This window comes from Varroa destructor, unplaced genomic scaffold, assembly GCF_002443255.2.
Source record: "Varroa destructor unplaced genomic scaffold, Vdes_3.0 BEIS01000002.1, whole genome shotgun sequence".
Lineage (NCBI taxonomy): Eukaryota > Metazoa > Arthropoda > Arachnida > Mesostigmata > Varroidae > Varroa > Varroa destructor.
This window is the reverse complement of record NW_019211455.1, coordinates 31,864,218-31,888,860: the sequence shown is the minus strand read 5'-3', so window position 1 is coordinate 31,888,860 and position 24,643 is coordinate 31,864,218. Positions and strand designations below refer to the sequence as shown.

Genomic DNA, 24,643 nt, shown 5'->3' with positions numbered 1-24,643 from the left:
GAGCGATCAATGTAGAACGTATGGACCTGTGTTAGATTCAAGGTGGATCGCCAGGTAGTTCATATACAGTGCAGCTTTGAAATAACCTTGATCATCTTCTTACTTACTATCGTAGACATGTGTAATGATATTTGGATATGTGTTTCGTTTTAATATTGCCTACGACGATTGGTCGATATGTATATGGCTAGGTTAGTCGAGAATGGAACATGCATTATTTGTTAAGCCCTTAAACATTTTACAACTCTATCCCAATGAAAGTACACGTTTTTAGAGTTTCGTCGAGATAACAAGAAGCATGACACAGCCATAATCTATTTAACAAAGATATTTATTTACATTTTTTCAGCCGATAATTATCCTTCCTTCGTCGGCAGCCCACGTATGTGTTTGTATGCTTTTTTTTTTCTTTTGTTAGTACTTGATAAATAATAAATTGTACAAAACGCAGCAACACACGAGGGTTAAACGAATTGAATAATACATTATTTGTCTAGGCAATATAAAATTATAATGCTTGCCAATAGCCTACAGAATGTTCGGGATAAATTGGAACGGATTTCTCCGTAATTGTTTAGAGTCGCCGGACACCAGCCCTTTCTGAAACGAAGGGAAAAAAGCGAGACAAAAAGTTCATGTTTCTCATAGAGCGAATGTTAGATAATATTCAATAGCTTGAGATGATGACACTAGCTTAAAATCGACTAATTATATGCGTCGTGCGGAGAACAATGGCGCAAATTTTAAATGAGAAAAAAAAGACTTGAAGAGTGATACTTCAACGGGCCTAGATGAAGCAACGTCGTTTCACTCAGCGCTGCTATTAACAATTAATTACTCATTGTTTTAGAGAAAAGGCTTTTGAATAGGATATGTGGGCGATTGGGTGCCGTATTTGAGCAGTGGTCAAGGCAACGGCAGTTACGGTAAATAAGCTCGTCCGCGAAGAGCGTCCCTGTCGAACGATTCGGAAAATAACCATCCAAACATCTGTTTTCATTTAGGTGTCACTTGTAAACGAAAGATGTTAATTTGGTCCCGATTTGTCCCGAACCTCCAGGTGCTATATTCTAGATACTCGTGCAGGCTGACAAGAGCGATTTGATCGGGCCGACCAGGGAACCGAGCTTACCTAGGCTCGAAATAGCGCCCCCGTCATGGTGCAACGGCAGGATCATGGTTGCCTACGAAGGCCGGACGTAGACACACCTGGTTTCGCGCTGGGAAAAGCTAGCCATTTGCGTGATATACTTCTGTTTAACTAAAACAGGCGTGATATCTTAGACTGGACGTCTCGTGGTGCTGTATATAATTGTATCTATGATTTAAAATATGTTCATAAATAAAATCAATACAACTCTAATGATCTGTATGTTTCACTGAATAAGGGCGTCTTTAGTAGGAGCAGATTTACTAGTGATTACGATATGGAGATTCACGTCCCCAGAGTACTTGTGTTTGTTCAGGTCTTATCTGAGAACTAAAGGTCATCAGAAAGCTGATAAAAGCTTGCAGAGCAGCTCGTTTTTACTTTGGCAGAGATTTAAAGGAAACGAATACGCAGATACCGGACCGCTTCCGCTCGCTTCATGTAGCTGCTAACCAACCGCCTGGACAACGCCGAGGCCAGCCCTTCAATTCGGGAACGAATGTGGTCAAACGAAACTTCATGACAGCTTTACTTTGTTGCCGATGACGCACGAAGGATGCGGACAACGTAGGGTCGCTAGATAGAATTGTAGCATCGTTGATTCTCCTACTATAAGTAGCAGCCTGCATTTCGCGCAGTTCCGCTACTTGCTCTCGCTCTATAAACCAATATTATATACTGAATAGAAACGAACGGCGTTTAAATTGACTAGTTTTAACGGGTGTCTTCTAAAAATTTTAGGGCCCGACGATTTTTTTCGTCGCTGACGTCACACTGGGCGTTGCTTGTCCCGAATGAAACGTACGTACGTACCCTACGTACGAAACCTACGTATAATTATGGGGCAGAAATGGCAAGAAGTGTCATCAACATGAATACTATACTGTTATGGTTTCCTTGATGCACGTCAGCCTGCCGCAATACGGCACTGAGATCAAATCTGCTCGTTCACACTGCAACTGTGAAATTGACTCTATAGACGATTTTCCTTATTAGGTCTGTAAGTATACGTAAAATACAGAAAAGGATATTTAAAAACAACGTGCGAAACTAAGTTCTTCTTGTAGAGTATTATTATCTATTAGTTTCATCTCTGTGGCATGACACACTTTGATATGGTAATAGTTCCGATTTACCAGGCGAAATAAACCGTGACGATCTCCCTGCGATGTTAAATAGGTGATATAAGAATGAATACGAGCAATGTACATAATGACAAAGTTCCCATAATGACGTTTTACGTTGTGACTGTTTCGCGCAGTCGACAACGACTCGGACCTATTGAATTCTGGCACTTATATATGCATCGAGTATACAAATAATCAGCATTGTCACTAAATTCCACTCATCTTTGAACTTTTTTTTTCTTTTCGTTAATGATAATGTCAGACGGCCGAATACAAAATTAGCCAGTAGCGTTACTGCTAAACTTATACGACTTACTCAGATTAGCTGAGAAATTTCTCACGTCCCGAACAGATCAGACGCGGTTTACCTATCCATAGACTGCGTTCAACTAATTCTATTTTCTTTGATAGATCTCTGTGTGCTTCGTTGCTATGTGCCGAGAATGGCTGAAACATTTCCCTAGATTACGATATCTGTCGGTAATACTTTCAGCCCAAGCATAACATGTGCATCAGAGCAATATAAATTTTTATCATCCGTATATATTTATAAAGCTAGGATTGCCCGCCTGTTCTGCCGTGCTTCCTCTCGTTTGTCACGTGAACTCTCTGTGCCTGCATTTCCCGTATGCGTGTGTGTGTGTGTGTGTGTGTGTGTGTGTGTATATGTAGAGTTTGTTGCACATTGCTTCGTTCGTTGGAATTAGTAATTGGGTCAAAAAAACGTTTCTTTTTTTTGTTTTTTAATAACATTGTTGGCTTCTAAAGGATATGATCAGAAAGCCCAGTCGCGTGCTCTTGCTGCTTCGGGGAGAGATGCTTAGCGCTTCAAGTATAGGTGTATTAATATTACAGGCGTTAGTGAACGGTGTTTCACTGTCGATGTAGTGAAGCAGTGTTGTTAGACCGAGTGTCGTCCGAGGACCATTGGGTCGTTGCGTTTGTTACTAGGCGCTAAATAGAACAATCTATATGTTACCAAAGATTATGCGTCGATAGCGATATGAATAGATTGTTTAATATGCAAAGTAGCGAGGAAACCGAAATCGTAAATACTCGCTATAGCCGCTGCCACGTCCTACCACCCATAGCTTGCCTCATCTATCGATATAAACGCTACAATCTTGTAAACATTCAATCATGATAGCAAAACATTCTACGACCAGCCCTGACACCAACAAAGCTTTTGTCACGAAATAATTGCGAAAAGTGTTGAAGAGACACGTTCAAAAAGCTACCGCTTAACTACACATTGGCTCTTTCTATCACCCAACAGGTAACTCGAACTAGCAGACGACAACGCAATAAACTAGTGTAAGGGACAAGCGTCTCCCCTAGCCTAATAACGTGCACCAAGTTAGGTCACAAATCAAAGAACTGCTCAAAATAATACTACCGAACAACCCGACACCGTTGTCGAAGAACTTCAATGAATCGTTAAAAACGTCTTATGAGCTCAGCTTTGTTTGGCTGTCAGTTGTGAACTTATTTAGCTCAAAATTACTGTGACACCTCTCTCTAGTCCACGTGAAAAAGCTCGAGGTTTTCAGCGTTTCTTCCGAACGGACTCAATATGGGCTATCGTTTGTTGTGTTTCTTCCCATTACTAGTCCATTATTGCACCTGCATTAGCCCACTATGGCTACTAGTCGCCTGTATCCTCAGGTCACTAATCATACATTAAGAATAAGCATTCGGTTATAGTTAGCGTCTTGCTGATGCTCTACATGTCGCCATCTTGTTGACATGGCGAGATTCGGAAACAGTTTTGCTTGAATCGATATAGTCGTGTTGTCGAGCTCATCTCTTCTGAACCACATCAGTAATAATCAGGATATAAATAGGATGTCACACATGCTCGCCGCACGCTTCACTAGGAAGTAGCCATCACTAGCGCTAGAACGTCCATCAAACGAGCGCACGAAAACCCTCTTCAGGTCGACGACGTGCGTGGCACGCGCAGTTAGGCTGTAGCTATGTAGCTCCTAAATGGTCGTGTCCTTCTTTCAGCTAGACAGTTCGCCAAGTGAGAGGTACTGCCTGCCTCCTTCTCCTTTTGCGCACCGACATGGCATTGATGTTGGAGAAAGACGAAATTCGCTCAGTAGATGTTTCTCTACGACACTGATTGAAAATTAGCACGACGGGCATCCAGGTTACGATTGCCATCTTCGGACTAGGTGCGTTCACCTAAAACAACACGCACGAGAGCAGAACAAATACAATATCCAAAGCTAACACACATTGACGTCTCTGGTTAGATACTAGTGTCGGCGATCGATGTGGACCGCCTTAATGGTTATCATCAGTACATCTTCCTCCGTTCATTGTCTATGATACTCACTTCGTTCTCGGAAGTAATCAGAGACGGACCTGAATGTAAAATACCTGTTATCTATTGTTTTACAGCATTAGAATCGATCGACTTGCTACGGTTTCAAGTAGACAGTAGAACACGACCCTGCTCAAAAATTTCGCCACCCCTAGCTAGCTTGAAGCCATCAATAAACGCGTATATGAATTAAGGCTACTAAATTTATAGAAGGCATAGTATAAAATGCGATTCTTTTAAATTTCAAATTGGCTCTGGGAACTGAGGCGTTAGGCAATGACGGACGGACTCAAAGTTCTCCAAATGCCACTAGCAGTGGCCAGAAAAATACAAAGGGGGGCACATATACGGCAAAAAAAGAGACGGCTTAAATACACACACGGTTAACGTGTTACCGTTCGCGGACACCGAGAGCACAAATATATAGACGGTATTGTTTAACTACTCTATTTAACCAGTATCAAGCTTACTTTTCGACTAGCATGAGACTTCGTTCTCATTCATATCTTCTTTCTTCGCTCCTTAGACTAAGCTGGTCAGCGTGGGGAGACAGCACAATACTTTAAGAATGATACTTTCCTATAACTTCATTATGCCCTTTCGAGGTTTGGCTCAATCAAATTATATGACCTACCTAAACTAGAGCTAAATCTATATTCTATTGTGATGTAGTGCTCACATCAGTCAATATGGCATAAAACGAACTGAGTTCTTGTAAAGCGCGTTTTGTTGCTGAAGGGTGCGCGATTGGTGAATCCGTCGCAAAATTTCTGCCTGCTGCTGTGATAGGCCATCCGGGCCCGTTGATGTGGACACAGAACCAGCGGACTGTGAAGGAGCCGGCGCTCCAGATACCGATCCGGGCCCGCCACCTCTAATGAGTGGCTGAAATTCAAATAGAAATTGCTAATAAAACCATTGAACTACAACGATCGGTTAATATAGGACGCGCGAAAAAAAACGTCGGTGGCAAGCATTTCTTCGAAATGCTAATCTCGCCTCGCGTTCGCGTCGTCAATAGCTGAAAAACAAAAAGTAGCGTGCATATATAAAATGTAGGTTGTTTAGCGCACATTTTGATTGAAAGAAGGCACTCGTATTTGTCGGTATCTGTACTTTGCCTTTATTCTGTTCATTAACCTGGACGTACGTCTGGACGAACGGTCGGCCGAACTTCATAAACCTAACAGCTTATGTGGCTCTTGATGCTTGAGCTTAGGATCGACTGCTGCTGGTGGAGTCAACAAGGACTCATAACACGTTTGCTGGAAAAAAGGCGTGGTCGTTTCCTCCACGCTAATCTATTTTAGCCTAAATAGACGACGCTCATAGCGACACGTATGAATCAAAGACCACCTAACTTATAACGCTGTTTGCCAAGATCTTTCAAGTTTCCACGTCGTCGTTTTTTTTTCGCTGTCTGATGTAGCTCTTCAAAGAACTTACATGAACCAAACGCATATGTACTAGCAAACTGAATTTTCCTAAGCTGATTCATTACTGAATATCTGGAAAGCCAAACGTACGCGGTATTTATACTGTGTGGTCACTAGTATAATCCAATAGAATTTATGTGCATTGCATATGGAACGTACATATGGCTGTCTGCATGAGGTTGCCATATACGTTACACCGAGTATATATAGGGACGAAGCAAAATCATCCGCTGCCGTACATTTTAAACAGTAGTATGAAACGAAAGAATAGCATTTGCTCGATATGTCCGTCTTCGTCCTGGACAAGGACGTGTTTACCTGAGATGAGTGAAATGGCCTCACTGAAAATATAAATCGCTTAATAAAAACAGAAATAACAATGATACAGCTTCGTGCCAATTTCTACAGTTCGCTGTTACCGTGTATCCCTGCGCGGCAGATAATGCTGAAAGCCCATTTTGAGCCGCAGCTGCCGCTGCCGCTGACGTGAGATGCTGGTATGGGTCTAACCCGCTATAAACTGTCGGTGCAGCAGCTTGGGCAGCTACAGCGGCGTAGTACATAGCTGCGGCGGGATTGCCGGCCATCGAGGCCGCCGCTGCAGCCTGAGGATAACCCGCAGCTGCTGCGGCCGCCGCTGCCGCCGCCGCCGCAGCGGCGAGCTGTGTCGAGCCAGCGGGAGGTGGCGGGGGCGCCGCCGCCGCCGTCGGCCCTGCCCCTGCTTGAGCTTGGCCAGCGCACGCTAACTGAGCAGCTGCTGCATACTGACGGGCAGCTGATACCCCATACGCCGCTGACGCCGCATAACTTGCCTGTGATGTCACACACAGATACCGCACATAATAACAGCCACTGTTACCAAAGCAATAATAATAAAAGATGTTAATAGCAGAACCCTATGTGACCTCTGGAAAAGAATATATTTGCAAATACAAACAGGCAACTGAATCAATTCCTATGCTTCTAATAAACAAGCTGGAAGAAACTACTTTTTTGTAGCCGAAGCATACACTAACTAATAGTCCTTTTGACTTAGTTTAGAGTACGCTTGAATTAATCCTATATGCGTTCCAGTTTAGGTTATACGGAAGGCCAAACTCTCACCATCTGTAAGGCTCGTCGTAAATAATTACCGTAGTATGAGAAATCTACCTCAGGGGGTTTTAGTTGCACGGAATTGTCAAGTATGCTGCACCTAATTAATAAAGTAGACTTTTCGCTCAAGCGACAGGTGATACTATCCACTTATTATATTACATTATACACTGACGCAAACAGAAGCAACCGCCGCGATATTCATTATTATTGCTATTATTGTTATCGCAAGAAGTAAAACTACGATATAAAAAGGTACGAGCTGAACACTTTTAATATCGTTCAGACACATGCACCTTTATCTTTAGCGGCGCCAATGTACGCCGGCGACACTGGAATACGTTACCGAGAACGGGACATTTTCACACGGCAGCAATCCAAGCAGCGACACGGTAACGCTACCTATACGACACCTCCCCGTAGTTACTTCCCGCAGCCGCTACACAGGACCTGCACTAATCGTCACTGCAAAAACCGATTTGTATATATATATATATATAGAATGACCCAGAAGTCTGTCGGCCGTCTCCGACCGGAGAGTCTCCATTTCATATCTGCTTAAGGAGCAGGAGATACTCACATGGTTTCGATAAAGAGTAGGTGGAATTGTGTGACATGTTTGCAGTAGATACGCTCTAGAATCTTTCCTGTGCTACGGGAATACTAGTGAATAACAATGGTCGATGTTAAAAATGCAACTGACTGGTGTTTAGCCATCTTATCGAAATGGCCGGCAGTTAACTGTTGTGACTTTTAGATATGTCACAGTTATGTAGCTCCGTAGCTGAACAGTTAGTTCCTTCTTTTACAGATTCACTGCTAGGAGATGTGTGTGGTACAATTGTAAATTTCCTGCCCATCGTAGAACTCCGCCTCTTTGTGTACAGCTTGTCGTCGAACCGATTATATATGGTCAAATGTACGATCTGCTATTTAAACCTAGCTCGAAACATGGAGTTGCCAGCTATTTAAGTCGGAAACTTTACTTACATGCTATTGTATCTACGATTTTCACATTCAGAGGCTTTGGCAGCGGCTCATGCGGCACGCGTTACTTACGACGTTGTACGGTGTCTTCGCCTATTGCGTCTTCAATGTCTTCTTGAATATAAGGAAAGCGAAACAAGACAGCGGTCCTAAGCAGATGGCATAAACATTGTGGAGGGCACAAACTAGAAATCAATATTGTTCTCGCTCAATTTTAAGATTCTGCATTTGAGACCAACACTTGCCGTTATCTTAGTATTTCGTCTTCGGAACTTACTCGATAAGTCCTCGTGGAAAAATGTAGGGATGATTAGAAATATGTTTTGAGAACGTGGTGGACGTTTATTGTTGGCCAGATTTCGTACACCGATTTCAACATGGTTGTAACCACCGTCGAATAAAGCAGATCATGAAACAACGACAAGATACGGAAAATGCTAAACAGGTCCAGCAAGAATGGATTCAAGACTCCGAACCAGTCGCGGCAAATAATCTACGTAATGGCGTTTATAAAGCCGTCAGATACATCTGCGATGACCCAAGGGATGGCGCGCCGTCAACGGCTGGCCATGAAGAGAACTAAATATCGGTAAGTAGATAACTTAATAAAAAAAAGTTCCCGAAAATTTTTTTTCCCGGGCTCTTCTTTAGCTAGACGTTTGCGGCGTACACATAGCAAGTTGCAGGAATATATTAGTAATAAAGGTTATTGTTGCAAATATTAACGATATGAGGCTTATTCTGCGTCACTTCGATACTAGTCAAGGAAAGCGCTAACGTCATAACCGTAGCTTTTTCAGCATACGCTAATGCTATACAATTACGATATAATAGTTTTAATGTACGATCTCATTGTAGTAATAGACGGGTAGTCGAGACTTAACAGGTGGCATTACCGTGTCCCTGTTGTCCGCAGTCAGACCTGCCACACGGCTTAATTCGCACTCCATTGCCATTATTTGCTTACTTCTTGCTACTTTAACAAGTGTAAAGTTAAGGCTCTTTAACTATCAGCAAGCTTTTGCTATAGAGAGAGGGAGAGTGAGAAAAGGAGGTATGCATGTATTTTGTGCCGTGGAACTGACCGGCAAAGCGCCTTGTGCCGCCAGTGCTGCATTGGCCGCGTATGTGGCTAGCAGGGGGTCCTGGTAGATCCCGGCTGTCAGGGCAGCGAGCGGTGACGCGGCGAGTCGGGAGGCAGCAGCCGTCGCTAAGGCCAGGGAGGATGGAGCCCCCTGAACCGTACCCCCAGGGCCGAGGGGACCAACGGGAGACAACCGTCGACCGCCGGCAGTATCGCCACCTGGCGGCGGAGGCGGTGGAAGGCAGCTTCCACTCCCCGGCCCCGACAGCGCACCGCTAGCTAAGCCGTTCTGAGCGCCGTTTTGGGCAGCCGCAGCGGCTGCAGCAACCGCCGCGGCAGCTGAAAATAAATAGAGAAAAAAAAGTCAGAATCATGATGGTAGAGCCGGTACCGTTCAGCAGCGCTAACATAACTATCGAATCTAAATAAATAATTATACACCTATAAGATTATAAAACTGAAAGAGAAACAAATTGTAGATCGGGCCTGATTACACACTTAGCTGTAGGGCTGTAAACCCATAGATCAAATAATATTTTGTATTTGAACACCTGTCGGACAACACACTTACCCTTTCATTTGCAATTAGGCAACGAAATTAAACGCAGGGCATGTCAAAGGAGTTGAAAACTTACCTATAGTTATTTAAATCATTCATACCGTTCACTAAATTTGGTCGTGGCCAGGGTAACAGACTTGTTTAGCATGACGTTTCCCTCCTTAGAGCTCTACGTTAATGAAATAGTATTTGATGTTTAACGTCTAATCACTAAGTCTGGCTCTAAAAAAGCTCCCTGTGACCCGATGAGAGTAAACTGTGCGGGTGCGTGCGTATAAATAGATATACATGTAGGTCTAATTCGGTCCATACAGGTAAATCCTATTTAGTCCACAAGTAGAAAATAAAAATTATCGTAGAGATAGTAAGGTGATTTATGATTTTGTGTGTTCACCTACTTGATGCCGCAAGCGATGCCGCTCGTTTCGTATGCACTCGTGCGGTGGCGTTGTTAACCTATGGACATTTGTTGATAAAGCGTACGGTCAACGGAGAGAAGTCGACAAAACGAACAGAAGAGACGAAAACGGAAGCAACAACGAACGATTCGAGTTACAGATGATGCTCATTTATAGATTTGCACGGTGCATTCACTCACTGATTAACCGTCATAATAACCCGCCTACCGACCAAGCGGATGACACTAAGCAGCTTATACCCGGGCCCAAAAGACCCATTTCCGCAGACTCGTTATTATTATTGTCAACCCAACATTACCACTGCCATTATGATTACTCCATCATTCACTGTATCGGGCATTCATTGTAACAATAGCAGCGCAGGTCCGCTCACAAACACAAAAGTTTCAAGTTCAGACGCAGTCAACGACAAGAGAAGCCCTAATCACTACTTCTATTAATTTCGCATCGAGAACGCTAGAGAAATAAAGAAAACAAACAAGACAATGATTCTAGAAAAACTGTTAAAATCTTATTGATGATTCTTGTCAGTCAAAGAATAATACCTACTTCTAGGCTAACAATATCAGTTAGCGGCGCAACTCCAAAGTTCAAACCTAGGGTTAGATAGGTCTTAAAAACACATTTCATACCATAGTCATCGAAAAACGCCGTGTATGGCATGCTAGCATGGTGAACGTCGGTAAGTCCAATACGCCGTACATAATATAATCAATTGTAGCGGCGTAAACACTTTGGTGCCATGCATATGGCACCAGCAGTTCTCCTCGCCATCACACATCTATAGTATTATGATCACTCAGTACTTCGTACGATACATCGTGAGCTGAACGCACTGTTTTTTGCTACCGGGCACATGTCACTACGTGCGCGCTATAGAAGGGGCTGCGAGATACTTGAAGTCCTCGACCTACGCGGTGGAGAACAGTAATGAGAGAGAACTCACACTGGTTTGCTACTGAGTGAGCGGATAGATGTATCTGGACCGAATGTACCTGACAGGACGGAAGGCTATGGCCGGTGCGATAAGCTTAGCAAGCGCAAAGTACCTGGCTCGACGTGAAGTCCCGAACAGCTGTTTGTTCGGCAGTAGAAACAAATTCGGAACCGTTGGGCATATTTCGTAAGGAAACGTAGGTTAAAGACAACGTTTCTATCCCTTGCGAACCGTTCAGATTACGCCAACGCGGCTAACTAGGCTAACAGAACAAACGTAAGAAGTCTGAATCAAAAATCGGAACTTGTTCGCACCAATTTTTCGTGTACTTCACCCGGTAATTTCAGTTCTTGATCCGGCAAAACAGACTCAGTGTATACGGTAAGATTGAACATCGTTACGCTTTCATAGTGATATGTGTGGCAGTACGATTATCCATTAAAACGTAGCTTGAGAAGTAAAGTAGAAGACAGCAGTATGAATGACTGATATTTTGAAGCTACGAAACGACGAAAATAATGATTTAGGCATGAACGTACGTAGCTTCTCGTTTTCCAGAACTTCGACTCATCGATTCACAGAAATAATTAAGGCAGGCATCGAGGTTACTGAATTCGATTGATAACAAGCGGCCTGGAACGGACGAAATCTATGGGGAACGCAAATGTAATAGTTAAATTCCGGATCGAGCTATGTATGGAGGCATTTCCTGAACTCTATGTGAACCAGAGCATGATGGCTTAAGGAACAGATCTTACCGTTGTTAATTATAAAAGGAAATGACCAAGAGTGCTATCTCTACTAATGTACTTTGCTGACTAGAGCAACGAGTTATTGTTCTGCTTTAGCTTCGTATACTACATACAACTATAGCAGGCTAGAAGCACATCTGTCTTATAGGCGTGCGCTTAGAACGTGGCATCTATGAACTGGCGCTCTTTAATCTTCTAACTTAAACTGCAGTATCATTTAGTCCAACATCGATTGGTGGTGCTACATGCTAAGTAACGCGTTTCTGTAAAAATAGCCATGTATCTAAAAACTATACTGATTACTTGGCCCCTGCCAGACTAACTACAGCTCATTAGACATACAATGTTGAGCTAGACGCCACCAGTTGAAAAGAAAGGAATACGAAGATGGAAATCTTATAAGCCTGTCACATCCAATATAAGGAATCCGCATTTTCTGACCGCTTTAGGCCAAACCCAAGCATATGGGTTGTAAGCAGCCGCAGAGTTTTAACGAAACACGACATGACGGCAAACGTAAAAATCGCTCGCTTCATTTTCCAGTTTTAAACAGAATGCAGTTATAATTTTTTATAAAACAGCTATCTTGTTCAAGCAGTTCATCCTAGCAATGGCAACGATGGTGAGATGAAGGACACTTTTGCCATATGGGTTAGGTGACAATGCAATAAATACTTATTGTCCTGAAAAAATTTAAGCGTCAAAGGGAATGTAATTTATGCCAGGATTATCATATAACTACCGTTTGTTTTTATAAACACTCTCTCTCACATGAAATGTTTGTTCCTTTGGTAGATTATCTTTATCGCCCGGATTAATCACAAAAATAACTCGAATTGATCCTGTTTAGCTATTTACGTCGCGATGATATCAATATTCTGCGACAGTTACCATTACTACGTATTAAATTGGATCATGTTATGGACATATGAATCGTACCATTTCCATGCTACCCCTGAAAAAGAGCAGCTTATAACAAACTAGCAAGCCCTGCTACTGCTGAAGTAATCACTAATTCTAGTTGAGCCTTCATCTTCAAAGTTCGCTGCAGCGCTCAGTTTTGAAGCTTTTACGGCGTTGGATAAACGCATTATGGAAGAAAAAGCTGCAAACGTCTCATATATATATATATATATATATATATATATAGACGTGTATTGTTGAAAAACTTCATATCTCAGGTAATATGAATTATGTCCAGAATATGTGAGGTTTCTGTAGAAATCTCGTTACAATATGACATATGTAACGAAAAAAATTTCGTTACGGTAAAGGCAAAAAATTGTGCTATCTCTGGCTTCACCGGCACGAACGGATGCTTCCGTTTTAAACATTTTGATGTGAGGCATCCTCCTCGTAGTAGTTTCGCAGTATTTCGAAAGAAGCTGATGAAACTTCGGGTGAATAAGTTATGCCGGAAGCAAAAATCAGAGAATTGTTTTGTCCAAACAGTTTTAAAACCGGCTGCAAAAAATCCAGTGTTTGGGTGCAACATAAATTGACGCTAATGAATTTACTAGACCGTAGCCTACAGGAACCCAACGAAACTGGGCAATTGGTCTAAAGCAGTTGGTCACGAATCGTGATAACATAGAAGAGTAATGTGTGGTAGAGATGTTTCACTATCTGCCCCAAAGCCCAGAATGATACCGAACACTGTGATTGATTCTATCTGTTTGGTATGATTCGAAAACAATTGTACATCATTAACTGTGAAATCGATTGATTCAAGCCTCTACTGCCAACAACTAAGAAAACTATAGTTAGCCATCGGAAAAAAAAGGTCCGTTGGGAATGCACGTCATCAGACCACATAGAGAACTAGTTACCCGGAAAAAAATTAAAAGAACTTAAATCGGAAACTTTAATTCATCATAGCCCGGATCTCGCACTATAGGACCATTATCTGTTTCGGCCATTACAACTCTCTGTGAATTGTGTTTATTTTTTTAATTTTGGCTTAAAGGGTCAATACTTTTTTTAACACCACTATATATATATATATATATATACGCCTAATTTTTTTCCGTGCCACATATATATTGGTCTGTTACAAACGAATCGGGCAGATTTCATAATTTATTAGCTTTTGAACTACGTGCTGCTGCTGCTGCTGCCAGATAAAATTAAATTTATTTTAGAAGAAATGAGCGGGAGGACAAATATTTTATAGTCTTGGAAGTCAATGCTCACTACTCGAGTTTTGATTCTTGGAAGGAATAGAAATTTTCACAGAGCTACAAAAATTAATCGAAGCTTAATGAAAACATTAGTCAAGGAGGCCTTAAACGAAAGAACAACGTAGGTGGTGCGGATGTCTTAAGAACGGAAACTGGAGTGTTGAGGAGCCTAGTAGAGTGCTAAAATGACCAGATGTCAGGACCGGAAGGACAAGTATACACTGCCATGATTGAGAACGCTTTGCACGAAAGCAGAGCTGGAGATCTAAGGGCTCTGAGCAAAACTACCATTCCACATATAACCTGTAACAGAACTATAACACAAGTACTGAAAACAGGCCATGTGAGTAAAGAAAATCCCGTAGATTGATTCCACACTACTTGGAAATGTGTAGAACGTATTTCAGGTGCATTTTGCATAAAACGCGCTTCAAGCATACGATCGCTATAGACAATGCATAATTCCGTATCTACACCTAGTCGGAGAAGGGCCAAATGAGCAAATGGTGTAGCCCTAAAGGGAAATCCAGTTCGGAGGCAGTGTCGGGACGTATGGTAACGGTAGCACTTGCAACTGACATTAGGATCATCTGCTACTATGAGATATTCATCTAAAATGAAATAATGAATGTAGCCCGCTATATCGAATTCTTTCAGAGGCTCATCGACTGTTGGCATGGCAATCAGAAGGACGTTGGTTACGCTAACTCAATTACTCTCTGCATTGGACAAAGGAGTACTTAACGTTGGCTTAGACCCGCCTATTCTCTCGATCTAAGTCTCTGTGATTACGGGGCTTCCCATGACCTAAAAAGATGACTTGTGGGCAAACTTATCCTCGAGATTTATCTCGAGAAGCCATACATCTGTAGAAAAGTAGTGGGCTAGGACAAATGCGTGGAAAATAAAGGAGAGTAACTTTAACACGTATTAAAAAAATCATCGTTCTAACTCAGCGGGCTCAAAAGTTCTTCAGTTTCAAACTCATTGGATTCGCTTATAGCAGCCTAAAATATATATATATATACTCGCATGCATAGCGATACTAATACGCTGGGACTACAACTCGTAGTAGCAAAAAAACAATGAAGTCACGTTACCACGATATTAGTTGGTTTGTTGGACGAAGTGGTCGGCCGAGGTCTTAGATTAAGGCTTATGGTCGGACGTTTGACAGAATGTAGGGGATGTCGCGTCGTTGACTCTACCATTTTCTAACTATCGACGCCCGCGCAGTGGATTAAAATGGTGGAAAGAGCGACAGGTGTTTACGGCAGCTCACACAAGCGCCTGCTTAATTTATGTTATGAACTTCTGTTAGGCCCAGCCCAATGTTGGTTCGAACCCGCTGTGCACAATGTGAAAACGTACGAGAAGCTCAAAGCTTGTCTATTCGAGCAATTTCCACCTTATGCGTCAGGGTAGTGTGCGTGGGGCTGGGGAGGTTTTGAGGACCCGTACGCGTTCGCCCAGGCGAAACATCTTGTCTTGGAACGTGTCAGGTTTTCGTTCAAATTCCGGGCGTTTCTAGACGGCATTAAGCAATCCTGCCTGATATAGCTTTATCAATTAGCTTCATTGCCCTTGCGAGGTTTGCACGGGACGATCAAATGTACCGAAATATAGTTCAAGTTGACATGTTGGCAAAGTTGGTCAGCGTGTTTCTGTGAGCAGCAAGGTTCTGTGCCCGCTATAGTCTGCAAAGTCGCTTTCAACCTAAAGATCCCGGTGCGAACAGCAGCTAGATCCAGTGCATACGTAACAAAGAACTAGCGGTGGGTGTAACGCCGCTATGGAGTTCTTGAAGCACTAGATGCACAGCCAAATATTCCTTGGTACGTAGTTGTGAGTGGGTTTTTGTATCGAATCAAAGGGAACACCGCGCTAATGGAGATCACGCGAGCCCAGACTGACGCCGTTATCCTGTTTTGTCTCTCGAGGAAGACTGGTGCACATGCAACCATTCTGTAAAGTCAGTGCCTAAGTGTTTCCACTTCGGCCGTGATGTTAATCTTCAAATCAAAAGGTGATGACTGTCTGTAAAGGTTGCCGAAACCTAGGTATCAAACGCATGTATTCCTACGTCCGCTTTCATTCAAGGTTGCAAAGAATGCCGAAGTGCGTACGTGCAAGGTTTAATGGGGATCATTTCAGCAGAGGAAAAATTTAGTCTAAGCAAATAGAACAGGCGGTAGAAAAATGCTGTGGGTGATTGAACAGCTTTGCTAGAAGAGACATTGGCCGGCTCACATACGGGTGCCGTCGTATTCGTAAACGTTTAGCATTTAAAACAACAAACTAGCCGAGAGCGCGGGCTGTCCTACATATCCGCATATTGCAACACTGACACGAAGAGTGCAGTTAGGTCTTATAGCGTGGACGAATAATGTATTTCACGTTGCTTTTTTTACTTACACAAGTGGTAAAAAAAAAAAGAATATATATATGTATATATATATTAACGATGTGCATTTATATATGCGTATTTTTCTCGGCTATCCAGCGTTCTGGCACAGCTACATAACCTACTACATCTAATTTCTCGGTATACAGTTTCCCGAAGTAAATTAATGGTGGGATACACTTGCGCCACCAGTTAACCTTTTTGGGGCATGGAAAGCTTGAAAAGCCCCGTAATCACACGAACTGGGGAGTGGGAAAACAGACGGGCGGAAGCCAACGTTGGATACCCCATTGTTCAATTCAGGAAGTAATTGTGGCATGGCGATGAGGTCTGGCGTTGTATCAAGAAACTGGGCTGGATTGCCGTACTAACGGCCCATGAATGTCTTGAGGGACCCGAGATAGTATATTGTGTCTCAATTTTCGATGAATTTTCGCAGTACTGCCGACGGAACAAAAGATTGATCACTAAGCATAAATTTTCGAAACTGAACTAGAGCAAATTCAAGTGGATTTTACTTAGTTTTTTAAAAGCTTGAACATTTACCAGCCTTACTTCGCTTGCTAGCGACGCCTTGGTTTAAAGTCATAAAGTTTTTTTTAAGACTTGTAGCAGCTTATGTATATGGCACACCATTAAATAGCGTGTTGTGTGATATCACTCCTCTATTTAATTCATAATATCAAAAAGCACTCTTTTGATGGAGCGACTTTGGAACAATCCCAAATGGACTCCGATGCACTGTTTGCATAGTTACTCGCGTACCAGCTTTTGATGCTAAGAGTTATTGGTAACTATTGCAATAAAGTAACAATGTCTAACCGACATAAAGCTTTTTTTGTCTCCACTCAAGAAATCAAAAAAAGTAATTTGTACGAGAGAAACGCTTATCCTTATTCGCCAGGTTGGACATGATTGAACCGACCTGTACCTTAGGCTACACTTTTTCAGTAAGAGGTCGTCAATAATAACGGCTGAGAATAGTAGCAGAATGCTAATGTTTCTAAGAAACGTTTAATATTGACTTCAGTCGGTAACGACCATATACATTGCTATAGCTCGCGTCTACTTCTGATTACTGGGAAGATACAGTCCGCGAAAAAAAAAAAACGCGAATGATACGTAATTATCACAGATAAATGCAAGCTACCCATGTTTCCTAGATGAATACTTGGCGGAATCAGCCCATCGAATGCAACTTAGTGGCTAATCGTTGTGGGTCGCTGAATTTTAATTAACCTGTTCTAGGCAGATAAAAGTTTGCTCCTTTGTCGACCGCGTGCAGAAAACATGCCACACTTAAACTCTATATATTGATAGAAGCCTGCTGTGTAATACCTCTTTGTTTGATATATGGAGATAAACAGCTTGCGGGAAAATTCCCAAAGGGGACTGTCAACTTGGTTTACGGTAACTTGTATATATGCTTCCTGGCAGCCCAATCTAAATCAGTCCCAATGGCCGCAATAGACTGTGCTGGCGTCAAAACAACACGGTTGAGCGTCATCGATTAGAACGAATATAAAGATCTAAAGGAGACTGACATTTGAGGCCCGCCTTTTAGCTGGCTTTAAAACATAAACCAATTTCGCTTTTTATATGAATTCTGTAAAAGAGGCGGTTCCGACTTGCAGTCTTCTGATGCGAGTTTTGTGCCTGCGCAGTACTGAGTCATGTGTAGCTTTTGACGAAGACCTCTACAGATACATCCCTATCATACAAAACACTTCAGCACCTTCAGGAAACTAGCAAAAGCCCAACAAGTCAATGATTTTAGATCTCACGAAACCTACCAAATACGTGCGATCTTTCTTCAATGCCACATTAAATAATGAGCAGGTTTGAAGAATATCTCCGCAACAACCTCTAGTATTACGCAATACAGTAACATATTAACGAATGCAGCGTGAAGCCGGCTAGAAATGCCATTTAGAAAGATACCTAGCACGAGTCACAGTGGAAGGGATACACGAGCATTAAGGCAAGCTGTAATGTTCTGTTGTCGGAATAAAGATACAAATAGCCTTAGAACCATCATTTTTGTAATTGTTGCCGTAATAATAGTGGTAATGGCAGTGAGTGTGCAGAATATCAGGCGGCAGAATGATCATCGTCTTCGTGATCAGATGGGAAAACTTACTCCATTTGGAGTCGACTAACAACTTTTGTCATTAACGGACCATGACATTAGAAATGGGGCATGGGGCATGGTGCCCGGCACCAACTTTGAATCATCCGCTGCTTCGTTTGCCGCTCATTAAGCTTATCTTGCTGAATCATGAGGCCACACGTGAACGTTTTCCTGGAAACGACTGATTTATGTTTACGGTAATAGAAATAAAACTGCTTAAGACTTTTACAAACGGTGATTTACGCATAAAGAGAATATCTTCAGGGAGATATGACAGAAAAATAAGGATCATTAGTTGTCCTTTGTCGAGGTGCTTCATGGATGAATGAATCTCTTCTGTCACGCAGGAGCGAAAAAAAAAAAAAAAAATGGTGAACTAGAAAGTAGATTAATAATAATAATAATAATAATAATAACTATAATAATAATAATTATCATAAAAACACGTTACAAGCAAATTAAGGAATGAGGGCACGTTGTCGTCCTTCTTGTTTTGGAGTGGCTGGCACAACTAAGGTGTCAGGTAGGAACAACAGGGAGGACAAGGACTCATAACACTACAAATCTTAAAATTATTTGCATTTTCATTATTTTCAATAATTCATAGAAGGAAACACTATTTGCTATGTTCTGTTAATTTAATAAATTTCTCCTTTATCACAGTTAATTACAATACATAAAATTAATTCCACTTTTTTATTATCACATTTACTTGGAGTTAACCTTCGCATGACATTCGCGGTGCAAAAATTCGTAGCGATCACGCTTATGTAATCAATATCCTTCCTTTCATATTTCGATATCCGTCTTACCTCGATAGTTCGTCCCTCAACAACGGCACCATTCAGTGCGTTCCGAGCACGGTCTGCATCAGACCCCAGAGCAAACGTTACAAAGCCGAAACCCTGAAACACGCAGTGCGACACAACTTTTGTGACCTTTTCTGCTATAAGAATCTAAGTTACTGCTTAATTTAATGTGCCATGCAACGCCATAGAAACCAGTAGAAAAAGCTAAGGACACCTAAGGAAAACGAAAGGCGAGAATAGGGTGTGTACTAGGTATAAATCACTGTAGGATGGCAACGAGGCACCAAAGGATTCTTAGTAGAATAGCTGCACCAAATCTAGCTTAATGCATACATAGATACAGTATCTATCTAAATTAATACGGTGCTTTAGCGTATTCTCATACGTATATCCCCAAGTGTTTCATACGGCAACAAATTTTCATAAATAGACCCGCATGTAAGTTCATTGTTCAAGACCTTCATCTTAGTTATGGTTACATGCAAAAATCGCTCATGGTCGTATCTTCCATCGAACAGTTTTGTTTCAGTAACACCGTTGCTGTTTACCCTTTTAATGCACGTACATTTGAATTTCAAACGAACAAATACATTTTACGATTGGGAAGTTGTTTTAGTACGGCCTTCAAGTGAAATATATATATAGGCACCTTCAGGAGAAGGGGAAACATCGGCGGGAAATGGAAATGCCACCAGGGTTTCTGCGGCCCCCTTCGGCAACCCGTATGCCTAGACATACAGCATTAAGGATAATGCGCAAAGCACTGCACCATACATTATACGGAGTATGCGCATACTTAGCCGTTACAGCCGTTCCCGTTGCCAAAAGCACAAAAGCAAAAGCTGGTCAGTGGAGTATTACGACCACCAAACAGGAAACAGCACAGCGAAGTAAAAGCATCTGGCGGATCCTCTTTTTCTCCCTCATAAGGAGATCACTTCACACAGCAGACACTTGAGCTATTACATTTAGCCTTGACCCATCCGCAGGCCCAAAACGAGGTGTCGAACTGACGCCCGGTGAACTGGAGCAGTTCGTTGCCACTAGAGAAGCTTAAGCTGCCGTATTCTCTATAGTCAATAGCTGGAAAACAATGGACGCGAAAGATCCATTACGAGCAGATATAAACATCTATCTGCAATAAAAGAAGCATGCGGGCAAGGTGAAAGCAGCCATTGACAATGCAAAGCGTCTCATATAGCGTTACCTATCTAACTCAGCATCCGTATAGGTATTACCAAGGAAAGGAATCCATAAGATAGTCCGCTGCGAACGATAGACTCAAAGTAAACCTGCCATTCGTACGCCAGCTTATGGTAGAGAGCACTGCTTAGCAGTATCTCAATGCTGGTGCTTTTTAGGAAAAAAGCTAACAACGGCGCAGCAATTAAAACTAGGCTAAGTTGTGTCTGCGAACTGATTATTTAGTTCTTTTTCAATATAGTTTAGTTATAGCGTTATGAATAACGAACGCCAATGAACAATACGGAAAAATAAAGATCAAGAACGGTAAGGGACTCAAAGTAAGTTTACAGTTCTCCGTACGTGTCGACCTACAGCGTGTGTAGCTACACCGGGAATATATTTTTTTTTAAATTGCCTCAGATCTAATTAGTAGCTCTTATGTGCATATTTTACTCTTGATTTTATTACACTGTTAGCTTCTCACCAACTCTCGAGCATTTCAATATCGTGTCGAAATGAGCGAAAGCCCTTATTTACAGGTAAGCGTTTCGCATTACCTAAGAAAGTAACAAAGAAAACAAAGAAGCTTTTTTGAAAAAGCGCGCCGCCTGATATTAGACTGAACAATTTTCATTGATGAGATAGTTCGAAACTAAATGACCACACAAGTTACGACACAAAAAATAGCAGCTTCCAAGTTCCTATACGACCACAAAACTTTTCCTGAAATCTACCAAACCAGGCAGCCCATGACGAACATGCATTACGTTCGACGACTACAGCATAGGGCTTCTCGAGGGCCTCGAGGGCAAATTTAGCCGAAGTCTTTTCACTACTCTGGCGCTATTGATTAGAGTGTGCGCGAGCTTGGCTCTATAACCATACAATACTCAACAGACCTTTTTCATTTCAATAAAATGGTTCTCAAAGGGTTCTAATATCGGCTGTTTGGTGGTTGGGCGGAGTCAGCTCCATGTATAATAGATGGAGATTGGACTCTTTTTTGCAGAAAAACAATGTTAAGAGTTAAATTATATTTTTTGCTGTCTTGCTATTGCTGTTTGATTTTACAAAGACCACTGTTGTCATCACACGTTACTCATGTATCGCGTGCTTGATAATATAAAACTGATCGGAGCAGCAACACTGGGCCATCTGCATTGAAGGTGTCCTAATTGCCTTACACAAACGCTTGATTGAATTGCCTTTTAAGACCTACCTTGGATCCCCTTTCATTAAAGATGATTTCCACGTCAAGAATAACGCCGAACTCGCCAAAGAGTTGCCTTAAATCTGGTTCACGAAAACGGAATGGGATATTGGACACGTGTAAACGTTTAGGTCCATTCAAAGCCTCGAGTGTGGCCGCTGCCTCGGACAGTTGTTGACTAGCGGCCAGCTCTTCGTCGCTGGGAATCATTGGCGGGCCTACATCGGGCTGTTGGGGCTGCTGATGGTGCTCGGTAGGTGGGGGTGCCCCGATCGGGCCGCCGGCGGCGGCTGTCTTGTGCCCAGCACCGGCCGCACATGATATTGCGAGTGGAGGCGAACGCTCATCTCCAGAGACTGACCCCTGAAATCAACGACAATAAGTAAAAAATACAAGCAGCTAAAATAAATCCGGATATTTTTGACGTACTCTATTTAATCTAGATTACGCGTAGATAATCTTCGATTTTTTTCGGGCGAAACACTTAAGCTACTTTGTGTACGTGGTGAGCTGATCCTGCTGTTTTGAGCGTTCAGTTTCAAAGCTTCTCTCGTCCATGAATTACCACTTTTTTCATTTGCACCAAAATGGTTACATTTTTTTGTAGATATAATAATAGCTGACCAATTTCCATTCGCACGCCAATAGACAAATGCTGTCAGCGTTACCATACAGAGATGAGTAAATAGAGTAGATTCACCGTTCGGAACTCAATAATGTAGTTCAGGCACAGACATCATATGGATAGAATAATGGTGGTCAGTTTTTTTTCTCAATTTAAGAAACAAACATAAAAATTATCGAAAATGTTAATTTCAGGGCTTTAAGCACAATGAAGCCATTGACAAGGAAGGGTATAATAATGCACCGTTTTTTTGGCCAAACGTTCAAGCAGACGCCCAGGTCTGTCGTAGGTGAGTGAAAGGCGGGCTCTAAAACGATACTGAAGGATCCACCGCGCCAAGATTTTCTTTCGCATCATATATTATCATCGAAGGTGAGACAAGCTATTCCATGTCCGTATCAGTGACAAACACATTTGACTTTTCAAGTGAATTTTGCCTCATTTCTTATCTCCAATAACGAGTTGATTTAAAAAATTCGAGATGCCGACCTTTTCGAAATCAGATTCAGCTAACCTCAGTTTTGGTTGGTCTTGATAAATTCGGATATATTTTTCTTCAGCAAAGAGACTCCGTTCGTTAATCGAAATCGAGCTACGGGAACACAAATTTATAGGAAGTATAATTTGCTCGGACATAAAACTGTATGTCATTCGCTCGTTTCGAGTCATTATGAACTAAATAAAGATATTTTCCTTTTAGAAGTTAAACGGGAACAACACAAACAAAACAAACAGCGTTCCATGGCACACCGAAGAAGCGCAAAATAATTACTTTTCTAACAATATGAAATATACGCTAAAATGCGACAAAAACACAAAGAACAATCTAACAATTGCAACTAAAAATTAGGCTCTGTTGTTGTCCTGGCGGTGGGCTGTCCTGTCAGAGCAGTGGGCTATCACGCACGGAATATTACGTTACTCCGTTGGAAAAATGCCAATATGAAAGAATTCAGATAGGATGGCTGCAAAAGAAGAATAAATTAAGTGATATTCCCGTGGTTTCAAAGCTCTATTTGTTTGACACACATTTGACCTCAGTGTATTTATTATGTGGTGCACTATGGTTTAACGCTGTCATGACAGTATACAAGAAACCATTTCTATACCACGCTAATAAAGTTCTACAGCTTGAGAAGAGGCGGTGCTATCTATCACAGGGCTTTCGTGGAAGGTTGCATGGTCCTGCAGGTTTAAATGAAAAATTTTTGGCCTTCTGCTATACTGCAAACATTGTTTCATAGTTACGTGTGTGTACAATAGGATCGTACAGTGGGGGAAACAATAACCAGCCCCCTTTCTAACAAGCAAAACGCGTCAGCAGATTAGACTTCGTTAAAAGCAATTATGTCACTTACTTACCATTCATTCGTAATCTGAATAAATTTGTAAACACAATCGTAGTGGTCTTTCGTAATGATTGTTTGAGTAAGAGTATCATACTATTATTACCGTTATTGTTAACTGATAATAATTATAACAGTATATGCGTTAGCAACCTTTTCCTTTTGCCGACCTGACTATTTCAAGCGCGTTTGGTTTTTATTTTTGTACTGAAGGACAGAACCGCAAGCGGGACAAGAGCGCGAAGAAGGACACGATGCGCGGGGCTAGCGAAATTGATCTTGCTTGACATAGGGCATTGCTTGTCCTTCTGGTCTTAACCCGCAAAGCTACGAGAGCCAATATCTAGCACCAGGCCTTAAAGAACAAACATATCAGGGTACAAAACAACGTTTATCCATGAATATATCGTTGTTGAGTGTTTGTATCGTATTCATATTGCTTGATGACGAATAGATATCACTAATCATAATATATCTCGGCTGTAGCGTGGCGCAGATCATGACTGCAGACTTGAAGAGCTGAAGGGCTTCATAACTAAGCAATACGTAGCCGATTCCTCATTATCAATATACGACTGTTTTCATTCATGACTAATCTACCGTAACACTGAGAAAGCTAGACAAACGCTTCGTGGACTGTTTGACTCTCGCCCTAGATGACAAGCAGACGAATATGTCACTCTATGCTCGGCTTAGCATATAATATTATGACCTGTGAACCGCTTTGTGGCATTATTATGGCGAAACAAAACCTCGTTTGATATATTTTGAAATAATCCGAAATAAAGTACTCGAAATTACCTATCTTATTGAACACAGGTACGGTGGCATTCGTTCGAGATACGGCGCACGCGAATGATAAAGCAATTTAGGTT

General features: G+C 41.9%; 1 protein-coding gene and 1 long non-coding RNA gene across 4 annotated transcripts in view; one reads left to right on the top strand and one right to left on the bottom strand.

The window, feature by feature from the left end:
• Nucleotides 1-312: 312 nt before the first annotated feature.
• The window catches only part of LOC111244353 (uncharacterized), a 70,937-nt gene continuing 46,606 nt past the window's right edge, over nucleotides 313-24,643 (bottom strand). For all 3 annotated transcript variants that reach the window (XM_022791360.2, XM_086979042.1, XM_086979041.1), the window contains exons 2-8: nucleotides 21,807-22,160; nucleotides 19,406-19,498; nucleotides 10,169-10,226; nucleotides 9,213-9,550; nucleotides 6,465-6,857; nucleotides 5,289-5,494; nucleotides 313-4,467 (exon numbers count right to left, since the gene is read on the bottom strand). In XM_022791360.2, coding sequence (XP_022647095.1) covers nucleotides 5,294-5,494; nucleotides 6,465-6,857; nucleotides 9,213-9,550; nucleotides 10,169-10,226; nucleotides 19,406-19,498; nucleotides 21,807-22,160 — 1,437 coding nt within the window. In that variant the 3' untranslated portion in view covers nucleotides 313-4,467; nucleotides 5,289-5,293. The remainder of the gene's footprint in view (nucleotides 4,468-5,288; nucleotides 5,495-6,464; nucleotides 6,858-9,212; nucleotides 9,551-10,168; nucleotides 10,227-19,405; nucleotides 19,499-21,806; nucleotides 22,161-24,643) is intronic.
• LOC147757672 (uncharacterized) overlaps nucleotides 10,970-24,643 on the top strand; it is a 35,495-nt gene continuing 21,821 nt past the window's right edge. The window contains exons 1-2 of the long non-coding RNA XR_015320256.1: nucleotides 10,970-11,507; nucleotides 22,617-22,794. This is a non-coding gene — a long non-coding RNA (uncharacterized LOC147757672). The remainder of the gene's footprint in view (nucleotides 11,508-22,616; nucleotides 22,795-24,643) is intronic.